The sequence below is a fragment of the Pongo abelii genome, chromosome 17 (assembly GCF_028885655.2).
Source record: "Pongo abelii isolate AG06213 chromosome 17, NHGRI_mPonAbe1-v2.0_pri, whole genome shotgun sequence".
In the NCBI taxonomy this organism is placed as follows: domain Eukaryota; kingdom Metazoa; phylum Chordata; class Mammalia; order Primates; family Hominidae; genus Pongo; species Pongo abelii.
In genome coordinates this window covers 46,476,377-46,491,409 of record NC_072002.2, presented here as the reverse complement: position 1 = coordinate 46,491,409, position 15,033 = coordinate 46,476,377, and the positions used below count along the sequence as shown (strand labels likewise).

The 15,033-nt window shown below is 39.1% G+C and overlaps 1 protein-coding gene and 1 pseudogene across 1 annotated transcript in view; one reads left to right on the top strand and one right to left on the bottom strand.

Annotated features, from left to right (window-relative positions):
* MEP1B (meprin A subunit beta) overlaps positions 1-14,404 on the bottom strand; it is a 30,390-nt gene extending 15,986 nt beyond the window's left edge. The window contains exons 1-7 of the mRNA XM_002828154.4: positions 14,342-14,404; positions 12,633-12,651; positions 11,773-11,817; positions 11,646-11,689; positions 8,967-9,045; positions 1,452-1,569; positions 98-276 (exon numbers count right to left, since the gene is read on the bottom strand). Coding sequence (XP_002828200.3) covers positions 98-276; positions 1,452-1,569; positions 8,967-9,045; positions 11,646-11,689; positions 11,773-11,817; positions 12,633-12,651; positions 14,342-14,404 — 547 coding nt within the window. The remainder of the gene's footprint in view (positions 1-97; positions 277-1,451; positions 1,570-8,966; positions 9,046-11,645; positions 11,690-11,772; positions 11,818-12,632; positions 12,652-14,341) is intronic.
* On the top strand, positions 5,933-8,638 carry LOC134760318 (clustered mitochondria protein homolog; annotated as a pseudogene).
* Positions 14,405-15,033: the final 629 nt, after the last annotated feature.

Genomic DNA, 15,033 nt, shown 5'->3' with positions numbered 1-15,033 from the left:
TTTAAAATTATTAACAGTTGCCACAGATGACAAGAGAGGACACATGCTTAGAAATTCAGTCCTTAACTAAAAACATAGGAAAAAAAGAGAAATGTACCTGACAGAATTCTGTCCCACATTATCCTGACATAGTCATCCCGGTCGGAACGCGACTGCTCATGCCAGAATCCCAGAGCATGGAGGAACTCGTGTTGAACCGTTGCTATTCGGTCACAGTTTGCCCCGATGGAAAGTTCTTGCTTCCCAACCTGCATATTTCCTACTGAAGACCAGCAGCTTATAGGAGAGTTTACAAGAAAGGGGGAAGAGGATGTTACAATCTGAGGTCTCAGGGCAGAATCCCCACTGCCTAGTCCACTTCATTACCCACTTCATTACCCACCTTTGCTCTTACATCTGAACACTGTGCATTTCTCTCATAACCCAGGTGATATAGTTTGGACAATTGTCCCCACTCACATCTCATGTTGAACTGTAATTCCCAGTGCTGGAGGTGGGACCTCGTGGGAGGTATTTGAGTCGTGGGACAAACCACTCATGGCTTGGTGCTGTCTTCGCAATAGTGAGTTTTCATGGGATCTGGTCACTTAAAGGTGTGTAGCACCTCCCCCTCCCCACTCTTTCTCTGGCTCCTGCTTTTGCCATGCGACATGCCTGCTCCACCCTCACCTTCCACTATGATTATAAGCTTCTGGAGGCCTCCCCAAAAGCTGAGCAGATGTTAACACCATGCTTCCTATAAAGCCTGCAGAACTGAAAGGCAGTTAAACCTCTTTTCTGTATAAATTACCAAGTCTCTGGTATTTCTGTACAGCAATGCAAGAATGGCCTAATATACCAGGTATTGTATAATATTAAAAACCTTACAGACCAGGTGATCTTTAAAGAACTTGCCCTAACACCAAATATTACCTAGGAGCAAATCATCCCCAAGGTGGTCTAGACCTGGTTTTTCTGGTGAATTTCAAAGTCTTTGAGATCCTCCTTGTTATGCCTGTGCCCATTAACAAGGGTTTTACAGGGAGAGCAACCACTCAGAATTGCTGAGCTCAAGACAAATAATACTGTCGCCTTCTTAACTCAAGAAATAAGAGTGGTTAGGTAAAAATAAGCTTAAGTACAGACATGGACACACATAAATACACATGTTTTTTACTTGAAAGGGATAAAGAGTATGTAAATTACAAACGGGCTGAAATTCACAAGGTTGTGGGTCTGATGGCATGCAATCCCATCCACTTTCCACTTTGTCTAAAGGCGGTTACATGTATGGGAATATAATTTCTATGTCTACAAAAACTAGATCCAGTTGTTTTTTATACTCTCCAGCAACTAGCAAGAAAGTCCCCACCCCTTCCTAAAGGTCAGAGCCTAGGATGATTGCTGCAATGTAATGTCCCAGGCACTAGAGTTCTCCTTAGATGCCTTAGAAGACTAAGTCTTCAACTTACCCACTGCCCTTGAACACTGATATATAGTTTGTTTCTCCAGCCCAAGGCTTAAAGTCAATACATGTTTTTAGGCGATAACGTTCAAATGCATTGAGGATAACTCCCTTAGCATTCATTTCTGAAGGAAGAAAACAAACAAAAATAAGCTTATTAAAACAATCACCACTGAAAAATCTTCCATGGAAGCAGGCCATTGCAATATATTGCTTATCATGAGTTAGTCCCTTCGTGAATGTTGAGTCTTTTATTTTTACAAAAATTAGAATTCAGTACCCATTGAATATCATATACAGTATCTTCTTATTCTTCAGATCCTTTATTTGGCCTCATATTTCTCTAGCACTCACTAATGGTGCATTACTAAACAATAATAATGCATTTCTTTACCTCAGAGAACATATCCATTGGATCACAGGCAATCAAAATAAATAATCACCATCACATACTTCATCTGAGAAGCCATAATATGTATTTAAAGCCACACAGCTGGGCTTTTAATCTGAGGATCTTCAGATGGGAGAGTCTATGAACACCCTGAAATAGTATGCAAAGTGTGTGTGTGTGTGTGTGTGTGTGTGTGCATATCTACATATGCAAAGTGCATTTTCTAGAGAGAGCTTTCATGAGGTCTGCAAGTGAGTTCAGGGCCCAAAATAGGGGTAAGAGCCAATGCTCTGGATATAAGAGTGATATGGATATGGAGCTCAAAGAAGGCAGAGGCATGGAAGAAACAACATGCAGGAAAAGAAACTTGTGAGTGACCAGGAGGAATGGGCTGTATCAGATGCACATGGAGAGGCATCACATGGGCCAGGTCCTAGTTATCTGAAAGATGGGAGCCTGCCAGGAGGTGGAAGACAGTATGGCAGAGGGGAAAGTGCTTGGACTTTGGAGCCAGACACACCTAAGTTCTTCCCTATCCTCACCACTCACTTTTGACATAAAACTTTTGCCAGTTCAATCAACCTTTGGAGCTTTGGTGTTATTATCAGTTAAGTGAGGAAATAAAATCAACTTTGCAGGATATTGTGAGGATAGTAAGAAAAAGTAAAGGTGAAGTTCCAAGTAAAATTAGCATTTGTCAAATGTTCATTTCCTTTCTCCCTACTTGAGTAACCACTGCATAGATGTTCAAGGAAGATTACGTGGTATGCCTCTGTTGAGGCAGATCTAAGAAGATCAAGAACAGGATTCACATAGGGAAGACCCTAAAATCCATAAGTTGTAAAAGGCACTAAGTTCAGACTTTTACAATACCACATAAGTAATACACTATCATTATAAACAAGTTAAAAAATTGATATGAATAAAAAGAAATTTAAAATCCTATCATCCAGGAATAATCAATCACCCTTACCATACATTTTGCCTTTGAATACATATATAACATACATATGTTAATATTTCTATAAAAAATAAAGTCATCTACATAGCATTTTACCAACTTTTTTTTACTAAATATTATGTCATCAAAATCTTTTTTCATCATTGAGTATTGTTTTTATCATTTTAATGAATAGAGGACTACAAATTGGATCCATTGGACATTGGATCACAGGCAATCAAAATAAATTGCCACCACATACTTAATCTGAGAAGCTATAATATGTATTTAAAGCCTCACAGCTGGGCTTTTAATCTGAGGACATTGAGATGGGAAGGTCTATGAACACCCTGAAATAGTATGCCAAGTGTGTGTGTGTGTGTGTGTGTGTGTGTGTGTGTGTGTGTGTGTGTATGTGTATCTACGTATGGCTGTAACATTCAAAATGTTCTGTCCTATAAGTATCATATTTGGGTCATTATTTCAAATGTAGTATTTCCTTCAAATAAGGTATGATAATACTGACCACCATATCACTGTTTTAAATAGAACGTAAAAGAGCGTACTAGTTTAGGCCATTTATCAAAACTTAATGAGGATAGTTTCTTGAATTAATAAATAAAGTAACACATGAAAGCTTTATAAACACTGAGGCCCTTTACCAAGATAAGATCTTTGTTTTCCATGTGCCTTTATTTACCAAGGGCCTTAGTTAACCTTGCGTTATAGATGCAGAAAGCTCCACTTGGAACCATGCCAGGCTTTGGAAAATGAGGCAAGTTGCTGGCAATCCTAGGAGTTCAGTAAGCAGCTGTTCAGGATTGTTTCCCCTTAGTAGCCCCTTCAGGTTTCTAGCACCTTCCCCTTCATTTCCATCCCCAACTCTTTACCCTCAGCCTCCCCCACTGCCTTTTCTCCCTTGGTGCTAAGGCAAGGAATTATAACTTAGGCCCTGGAAAGTATAAATGGCTGCTTTGAGTGTTACTCCTTTCGGGGAAGTTGCATCTACCAGCCAGGTAACATCTGAAGTTCATGCTTGAAGACTACAACCCTACTGGTAGAATTTCACAGGTCGACCTACTAGAATCTGAGTAATAGGGCCTTCTAGAAATCAACCCTTCATAGGTATTTACTTTTGCTACCTGTAAGAGTGGCCTTGCTTAGTAATTTTCTTAGTCTGAGTCATTTGAAGATGGTATACATTTCTGAAATGTAAGGACACTTTTCTTAATTTGAACATAGAAAACAAGTTGAATTCTACAATATTAAACAAATGTATTTTCTAAATAAGAAATAATCAAAATCACATAACTGAAAAAATTGGTCTATAAAAATTTGAAGTTTGATTATATTATAAAGACTATACAATATGAAAAAATGCAATAACATTAAGTGAAAAAATTAGAACAAAAAATTTAAGACATCATAGTTATAACTATGTAAAAATGTGCACAGTTTGGATGGTAGGATCTAGGCTGAATTTTTACTTAACATTTTTCATTTATATATATGCATATGCTTATCAATTTATTTCAAAAATGCTATTACATATAATATGCCAGAGACTATGGTAATCCTCCAATTTGCAAGGTGAAAAATAGCTCTTATCCTCAAGGCATTCATTATGTTGTTTATAATGTTGTTTAAAAAATAAATAAAGCTCATAAGGTTAGATGGCTTTGGTTAAATACATGGCAAAAAAAATAGCCTAAGAGTTATATAAAATTAAAGCTCCCTAATCTTCCATCGAACATACTTAGGAGAATAATTTTTTTTAAAAAAGAAATATAACTGGATGTGGTGGCTCACGCCTGTAATCCCAACACTTTGGGAGGCCGAGGTGGGTGGATTGCCTGGTGAAACCCCATCTCTACTAAAAATACAAAAAATTAGCTGGGCATGGTGGCGTGCATCTTGGTCCCAGATACTTGGGAGGCTGAGGTGGGAGGATCACTTGAGCCTGGGAGGCAGAGGTTGAACCCTGGGTGATAGAGTGAGAACTCATCTCAAAAAAGAAAGAAGGAAGGAAGGAAAGGAAGAATTAAAACAAAAGAACTTAAAAATTTTTTAATCAAAAGACTAAACCAAAAAACATGTATATTCAAAATCTTTTAGCTTCCTGATTCCAAAAGTCAATGAACATCTTTCTCTCCTCATGCTCCCTGTGGTCTTTATGGCTTCCAACCCCGCTAACTACTCCTGCCCTGGCTTTCCCTACCCTACTGTTAGTTTTTCATCTATGTTTCTGGCCAATTCCCCCTTCTCAATAACTTCCACCAGATCTTCCTTCTATACCAGTTCCAAAAAATGGCACTGAGTTTCATTCTCAACCATCTTCTTACTTATTCAACACAACCTTCCAGGATAAATCAATAAAATCCAGTTATCTATGGCGCACCTGCTCTATGCAAGGTGCTGTGTGAAATGCTCATCCATACTCACGGCTTCAACCATCTCTTACATCCTAATAACTCCCAAACATTTCTCGACCTTGAATGACCAGGTCGTATACCAACAATTTATTTGGTATCTCCACCACAGTGACTCTGATGCATTTGAAATTCTGCATGCCAAAAGCTAATTTCCACCACACTTCTCTGTCTCATGCTCCTCAAGGCTAAATTCTCCATTCTTGTTAAAGATATTACCATCCACTCAGCTACCCAGGACTGAATCCTGAGCATTAGAATCTCCTTCCCTACACCCACCTTCTTCTTGACCTCTTACAGATAATCACTAAATCTAACAAATGCATCCCAAATAGCTTTTAGATTTATCTTGGTTAGGAATCTCTTAATTCTTTCTCTGAATTTCCTCAGTAGTTTTCTAACTGGTCACCCTACCTTCTTTTTACCCCACTAACGACACATCTTCTATACTTCAACCCAAGTGATTATTTTAAACTGCAATTTTAACAGTCTTACTGCCACAATAATACTTTTGGTGGCTCCATGTTATTAGTATACACAAGTTCTTTAACATGGGAAAGACCCAAGTCCTTCCCCATTTGGGTTCTGCCTACCTGCTCAACTTCCTATCTCCCCAATCTCAATCCAAATTCCAGCTCAGGATTCTCTCCCTTCTTCAAGACTTAGCAGATCGTGGTGCATCTGGCTAAAGCACCCTTCCCTTGCTATCAGAGGCCACACTAGCCCACATGGTGCCTGTGTGCCAATTAGAAAGAGGCACGACATCTGAGCAGGTGCTGCAGTTGCTGGCTGGCCAGATGGGTGAACAGCACTTTCACACAAAGAAACAAATGCCTCCTGGTGAACAGAAAGAATGTAAACCTGGTATCAGCTCCACTTGTTTCCTGGCCCAGCCACCTGAGAGCAGCCTCTTGAAGCAGCTCTACATCATTAATGGCATTCTTCATTCATTCCTCTCAGTCAAAAAGTCTTGGAGAATCTGAAAGCCGAGGTGGCATGGCAGCACCAGCTCCAGGAGGTCATGTCAGTTGTACGGTGTACAACTTACACAATCTTCATGGCAGTCCTGCTATATAGCGTCCTCTGCTTATAATGCATATGCTTTTCTATCCAGGTTGAGTTTACTGCCCCTCCAATGTGCTCCCATAGCTCTTTGAACAGATCACTAATCATAATGTTTATTCCATTCTATCATAATTCACTTTTGATTTATGTGAATCTCCACTGAAATGCATGATCTTTAAGGAAAATAGCAGGGTTTTCAAATACCATATGTTTTCCCATAAGTGGGAGCTAAATATTGCATAGACATGGATGTAAAGACGAGAACAAAAGACACTGGGGACTACAAGAGGGGAAAGGGAGGGAGAAAAGGGTTGAAGAAGCCACCTATTGGGTGCTATGCTCAACTCCTCGGTGATGGGTTCATTTGTACCCCTAACCTCAGCATCATGCAACACACCCATGTAACAAACCTGCACACGTACCCACTGAATCTAAAATAAAAGTTGAAACTTTAAAAAACTATAACAGGCTGGGTGCAGTGGCTCATACCTGTAATCCCAGCACTTTGGGAAGCCGAGGCAGGCAGATCACTTGAGGCCAGGAATTCGAGACCAGCCTGTACAACATGGTGAAAGCCTGTCTCTACTAAAAATACAAAAATTAGCCAGGTGTGCTAGCACATGCCTGTAATCTCAGCTACTCGGGAAGCTGAGGCAGGAGAATCGCTGACACCTGGGAGGTAGAAGTTGCAGTGAGCCGAGATTATGCCACTGCACTCCAGCCTGAGATCGTGCCACTGCATTCCAGAGCAAGACTCTGTCTCAAAAAAATAATAATAATAAAATTAAAAATAAAATTAAAAATTAAAAAACTATAGCAGGGTTTTTACTCAAACTTTTCCCAAACAGCAATTTCTAAGCTAATGCTGGTCAGTGACATCATTGTCACTAGTCCATAGATTAAAATGAAGACCATGTTTAGAGTTTTCCAACACATTTAAATTTCTTCTATAGAAAAGCTGTTCTTAGTTTTGGATTTGATTCTTCTGACTTTTTAACATTTTAATACTACACTAATAACATTATTTATTGTATGAAAAGAGGATGATGAAAGCTCTTTTATCATGTTAGGTTGTTGTTTAAGTTCCTGACCTGGCAAAATAAAATGTTGATAAAACAATGCCAGTTCCTCAAATTTTGTTTAGTTGGTTATTTTATGCATTTTCTCATATGTATAGTTGATCACAGGGGAAACCACTGCTTTAAAATAAAGACTGGCTCCCTGTGAGCCCATCAATCAGGCCCTGCACCTGTTTAACAAAGCGTAGGGAGCAGTGCACATGGAGATCTGAGCCTGCCTGTGCCTCCTTGCCCGCCTCCACTATGTCATGGGCAAGTACGCAGAGGCCCTGAGAAGCCAGCAGAAGGCAGTGCTGATGAGCGTGCAGGTGATGGGCATCGAGCACCCCAACACCATCCAGGAAAACATGCACCTGGCCCTGCACTGCTTCACCAGCAGGCAGCTGTCCCCAGCCCTGAGCCCGCTGCAGGGCGCCCGCTACCTCACGCTTTGGTGCTTGGGGAAGACACCCCGGGGTGGTGTGCTGGACAACATTGGGCGGGTGCTGCACAGGGTGATGGAGTACGACCTGTCGCCGTGCTTCCTGGACAATGCGCTGGCTGTCAGCACCAAGTACCAAGGACCCAAAGCCCTCAAGGTGGCCCTTGGCCACCACTTCGTCACCTGGGTCTATGAGAGCAAAGCTGAGTTCCCGTCGGCCCTGAAGCACCAGAAGGAAGGGCTGCACACCCTCCATAAGACCCAGCTGGGCGAGGACCAGGAGAAGACCAAGGAGAACTCTGAGTACCTCAAGTGCCTGACCCAGCCGGCCGTGGCCCTGCGGCGCGCCATGCATGAGATCTACCGCAACGGCTCCAGCAACAACACGCTGCCCCCTCAACTTCACAGCCCCCGGCATGGCCAGCGTCTTGGAGCTGTTCAAAGGCCTCAGTGGCATCCTCTTCATTCCTCTCAGCCAAAAAGACTTGGAGAATCTGAAAGCCGAGGTGGCGCAGTGATACCAGCTCCAGAAGGCCAGCAGAAACAAGGATAAGGCCGAGGAGCCCAAGGCCACCAAGCCTGAGCCAGCGGGGGCACCAGAGGACCTGGGCTCCCAGCCCCCAGCTGCCAATGACCCATCCATCTTTCCCGAACTTGCAGGGATAGAGAGGGACAGGCAGACGGACAGTCAGTCAGTGGCCCCACTCACCAGGGATCCAGACTCTAGGGAAGGGAGCATACCTGCCATGGGAAGAGGAAGCAAGGCCCTCTTCTTCCATGTTTCACCCTCACCACACCCCCAGCATCCTCCTGGGACCCTGGCCTGGCCTGTCTGCTCTCCAAAAGATGTTTTTGCACTGCTTCAGTGAATATATTATGCAGAGCCCCTTCCCCACAAAAAAAGACTGGCTCCCTAATCGTTATGTCCCTAGCATAATAGAGTAGGCGCTCCATAAATGTTGGTTGAACTCATTGCTATATTGGTCAAGACACTGTAAATATTTCAGACAGTCATTTAGGTTACTTTCATTGTTTGTTTTGCTTGTTTTTTTTTTTTCAAAGTAAATGTACATAGCCACACAAAGGAGCAAACCAAACAAAACCTTAAAGACCATATAAGCCCACCCTTTGAAACACTGTAATCATATTTTGTCAGAAACATACATTAGTTATGAATACTCCAAGGTGCATACTAACCCAGGCTATCTTCTAGAACATATGGAATGGTATGAGGCCATCTATACTTTTCTCCAATGATGGAATTTCTAATTTGTGCCTGTCAAAAATAAATGCAAAAAGGCTAGTTAAACGAATAAGGCAAACACTTGGGAAACAATCAGTAGTTAATCTAGAAATAAATGAAGTTTAAAGCTCTCCCAGTTCGCACAAATTGTGTGTGTGTGTGTGTGTGTGTGTTTGTGTGTAGCCCTACTTTTATCATAATATAACAAAGTTTCTAGGAAGAAATTACTAATTTCTATCATTAATTTTGTTAATACAGTTTAAGAAGGAATAATGCAAAAAATAACTGTTGGAAAACTGAACTACAAATATTGGTAGATTTATAGGTTAGTTTCCTATACTTAAAGATTAAAAATTTGCAAGAAAACAGTGATAGCAAGACCTTGATAATCTGGATCTCACAATATCAGAAAAAGTCACACATGAGCTGGGCCAAAGTTTTCAAAAATTTTTAAAGGATTTTAAACTGTATAATAGAAAATGAGTAATATTTTACTAATGTATTTACTCAGTCCACAAATTGAATATTGTCCTAGAGAATAGAGATTCCTTGGTAATAAAGGTCTCTGGCTTCATGGAGCTTATATCTAGTGGAGGAGAGAAAGAGTATGTAAAAAAAAAAAAATGTTTAAGCAGGATGAATGCAACAGGGAGGAAATTAGAAAGAGAGATGTGAACAAGGGCACAGGGATGATGGAGTACATGAGATGGAGTGATCAGGACAGTCCTCTCTGAAGGGATGATATTTAAGGGGAAATAGGAATTGCAAGACAGAGCCAGCATTGAAAGGGGTCCTGGGAAGGTGGTTTCAGGCAGAGGGAACATTAGTTGTTCTGGTTCTGAGGTGGGAATATGCCTGGGATGTTTTGAATATGTGTTGAGACCAGTAGCCTGATGAGTCTAAGAGAGAACATGGATGAGATAAGAGGAGAGGAAAAGAGAGGAGAGGGGAGGGGAGAGGGGAGGACAGAAGCAGGAGCTAAGGCATGCTAGGCTTAGAAGGCTGGGGCTAAATCCGGAGATGATTCTAAACCCATAGGCAGCTATGGAAGAGTTTCAAGCCAGGAGGTGAAATGAAGTCACCGCCTGTTTGAAAAATGACTTTGCTGTGAGAGATAAGGACATGTAACAGGGTGGAAAAGATTATAGGGGAACAATATCTGAAATAGAAAGACAAATTAGGAGGCTAATGGAAAAAACCAGGCAAGAGATGATGGGGCCTGAATTAGAGTGATGGAGAAAAGTGGATGATTTGCAGTGTATGTTAGAGTTAGAAATGACAGAACTTGCTGACAGGCTGGATGGGGAGTGAAGGAGAGAGGAGAAGCAAAGGTGAGACTCGAGGTTTTTATGTGTTCAGTTGAGTAGAGTCAGGTTGTGAGGATGACTTTATGAAGAGAGGAGAGTGGGGAGGAACAGTTTGGGGGGAAGGTCAGAGTTCACCTGATCAGAGGACACCTTAGGTTTGAGATGTCTTGTAGACATTCAAGTGGAGCTGGCAAATTAGTGCTTGGATAGACCAGTCTGGAGCTCAGGCAAAGGAGAGGACCAGAGATATGCCTTTGGATTCATTGGCATGGAGATGACATTTAAATCCCTGGACCAAAGTGAGATCAAGAGAGAGCACAGATAGAAGAGTAGGCCCAGGACTAAGCCTAGGACACTGCAGCTCTTTTTCCTGGGGGTGGGAGGACTGTGAGGGATGTTGATGCTTATGATATAGGAAGTAAGGGAGTGACTCAGGACTGTGTTGGAAGGAAGAGCAGAATTTTACAGGAAAAGATCTACTGGATAATTTCTAGGCCACATGGTGTACATATTTTAAACTATGCTAGCTCTTATCAAATTGTCTTCTTTCTTTTTTTCAAATTTATACACTCTCCAGTATAATAACATGTTCTAAACACATTCCTAAACAAGCATCCTAGTTTCTCTCTATCATCACCAAAAGGGATAGTAAGTAGTAAGTTTCTTAATATTTTTCAATCTAGTGGACAATAAACTATATCTTGTCTTTTGAAAAATAGTGCTTATTTCCATTCTGTGAGAGAACACTGAAAAAAACAGTGCTTTCATGATAGTGAATTTTTAGTCCCCCTAATCTACATGCAAGGTTCTTGTGTTTATCTGTGTGGCATGATGACTTAGATGAGAATCAGCACTCTTTATAAATAGGTTCGGGAGGGTCTTAACTTGGCAACATTATTTTTAGCTAAGGCCAGGGTAGAAGTCACAAAATCTATTTATTGTGGTAAAAAGCCTGATTCATTGAAGATGTTTACAAATTCAGTTTAATTTTGCCTCCACTAGATTGAATCTGTGAGGTCCTATTTTAAAATCAAAATGTCATATTGCTCCAATAATGAAAATCAATCAAATCAATAAGACTAAGACATATGTAATGAGTTATGGTGGCTTGAACCACACAGAAATCTGAGTAATGAAAGATGAAGACACAATTACATGCATTTCTTCGAGTATAATATATTCATTGAATAAATGTGTCACCATGATTCTGCACCCTTAGAGATAGTTAGGCTTAACAAAATTCATGCTGTCTAATCTTTCTCAGTTACTCTGAATTTGGCTTGCAGTGGTTAATGGAAGATTCTTCCTTATACTGTTTCAACTCACCCTATCAAGACTGATGTCACCCTCAAAAAGATCCAGTCCCAAACCTAAGAGTAAAGATAAAAATTCATGTTAGCAAATTGGATTCAAACTCTCTACTTAAGAGATTATGTAAAAGAAATCCACAAACCTTCATTGATATCAAATATGTCCTGGTCCATTCCGCCATCTACGTCTGTGATTAAAACAACAACAACAACAACAAAATTGAACATTATGTTTATAAAAGGAGAAAACCTTTATCATTTATATAATCAGAAATAAGCGAGTTTCTTTTGGCCTCCGGTAAGTGACTACTAGATTCAGACTCAACATACACTGATTGATTGATTGACTGATTGATTAAGAATCTCGTATGAGCCAGGTTGGGCTTAAAGAGCTTTTATGTATGTATTCTGTCCTATCGACATTCCTTGAATGTCAAATGACTTCAGGAATAAGAAATTGGTTGCTCCGTATATTATTAAGCTTAATTTGAAAGACTAGAAGGCTAGATTAAATAGGAAACATGATTAAATTTGGTCAAACTAGCCCAATCTATTCATACATGTATATCACTTGCTAGTAGTATACCTTAGAACTTTCAAACAAAATTCTTAAGTTAAACTTGAATTACTATTTTAAGTTGCAAAGGTGTATATAATATGGCCAAATCTCTAGGTATGCAAGTGAATACTGAGTAGACTTATTATTAGGTCCATCTGATTTGACACAAAATAACAAAAACAGTAATAGCAAGCATTTATGGGATGTTTATGTGTCAGTCACTGTGCTTGGCCTTTCCTATACCACCATCTATTTCTCTGCTGGGCGTATGAACCCTGGAACATGGACAATAAAATGTCCCTCCATAAATCAAAAGAATCCAGTGTTAGATCAAAGTTCAATGCAATTATGCATCAATTATGCATATGTAATTATGTATGATGTTTAGCATTAAATATGTCCTAGGTTCTCTATAACCTAGAGCAAAACTCAAAATAGACTCACCAAAGTTTTCTGGAGTTGGCTGGGAAATAAACACATAAACAAAACATATTATTATAATGCCCATGAATGGTCTTCTTGGATTCAGTTTATATCTAACCATTTGTTGTTTGTTTGTTTTGTCATTAATATTATGGATTACTTCCTGACATGTATTTAGGATGGCTAAATTGAAGTTTAAGATGACTTTTTGACCAAAGGGTCTTCTCATTTCATATGGAAAATGAAACTGCCTGTTAAATCAATTTGAAGGTGCAAGAAACAAGAAACCAACTTCAAAAATTGGGAGAAAAAAAGGCAGAACATAAGACTCTAGCTCTCAAATAAGTGCTCACTTTACACATGATTTTCTAAAGCATTCATGGAGCAATGTTTGAAAAACCAAATAATTTATTCTCAATGTTGAAATAATACTGTAATTTATAACAATTCTTTAAAAAGAAATGTTATTCAAGACTCATTAATCAAGTTATTTTGCGTTCATGTTTCTCCCAGAATAATTCTGCCTTCAAAGACAATACAAGTATTTAAGAAAAAAAATGGGTACATTTTGTGATTAATTTTTTTTCTGAAAATAGATTCTCCACAAATGGTCAATGAAACTCAGACTACATGTCCAAAGGAAAAAAAAAAAAAAAAAAACTAAGTAAACCTGAGAAATGTCTTGGTGTAATTGAAGTAAAAAGCTCATAGGAGTGTCTGGGTTATGTTACTGGTTCTACTAACTAAGGGTAATTCAGTTCACCTTCCAGGTACTGAGACTATCCATAAAATATGGTCAGTACCTGCTTTGCATGGGTATTGTGAGGGTTACAGTATATAATGTGAAAGAAGGCTCACTGTAAGCTATAATCAATTGTCACAAAAGTGTAAAGTACAATTTTATCCAAATACAGCTTACATATCTAAATACTAGAATCATTTGGAGTGTTTAACAAAATGTGGGAATGAACTGGATGGATGGTTACATCATTTTTGACATTAACAAGTGCTTTGCATGTTTCACACTATAACCACACACAGGCATACACTCATAGAGGAATGCCAGTGAACCTACGGAATAAAATTATCAAGGATTTATTCCTAATTACTGTTTAACATGTATTCATCAGTATCTCTTGTTTGCAATGCTCTAGTTCCTATTCATAGAATATCACCCCAATATAATAATTGTTATTTTAAAATAACAACTGAAGGTTTTCCACTAGCCATTTGAAACTTCATTTAAAACCTTGGGTTGGTTTGTGATACAAACTATCTAATAGAAAAGATTAGTCCAAATTGTAGAAGGATTAGTCTAAACTGATGAAGAAGCAGAAGAGAAATACCACATTATAAAATTTTGTAACTACTGACAGTGCCTGTGACACTCATTCATGTCTCAAGTTACTGTGCAGCAATCTGTATTTCATTCAGCAGTAAAAATGGAATGATTTTCAAAATTCACATTTATAATCTCATCAAAAGAAAACTTGTTACACAATGATGAAACTAAAAGGAAAACGTAACTTTATATCAATGTCTCTACTCTGGTGTGGCTATTTGTCACTCCCTACACCCTTCCCACCCCTAATCTCCAAGAAGAAACACTCATTTGAGATCAACATTTCAAGATGTATAAAAAACAAAAAATTAACAAACACTTGTTCTTTAACAATCAATATCGATTGCCCCAAAATTTTTAAAGTGTTTTCTGTATATTGTTTCCTTACCAAGCCAGAAATCACGAGAAGAGCATCCAAGAACAGAAACCAAGACAGATTCCATAAATCCATGTTGTAGCTTCCAGTTGAAAGTAGCTAACTATGGCGTTCAGGGTTGAATTGACTTCTTTAAAGGCAAACATTATAATTTATAGCCTTTGATCTCAATGATCCATATTGCAGGTCAGCTTGACACTGTAATAATACCTCCAATCAAGGGATGAAAGTCCAGTATTTTTAACACAGCTCTGCGGAGTTGGTTTGTTGGCTTTTTTTTTTTTTTCCTGTGTCAACAATTAAGTGCCTGGCTGAGACTTCTTAATGAATACATTCTCTAATGTATATGTACTGGTCCCTAAGACTAGTAAACACCACTTAAGCAAAAAAAAAAAAAAATCAAATTAATTTTTAATCTTGATCTTATGAAACTCCTCCTGCTCATATAGCCCCATGCTGCTTTAATATATCCAGTTATGTCCACTGCTTTTTATCATTCACTCATTTAATAAAAATTATTGAGTGCCTACAATTTATTGAGTTATAAAATCCATTAATGTGCTAGAAATCAGGCACACCCATTATTCACATATAAAGTAGTAAGATAGCAATGTACCCCATCCCTAAAAATTCCCATCAAGCAAACACTGGTGGGACATGGGTCATAAAAGTAGGAATGGTCACTGATTTTCTAATAAAATAAT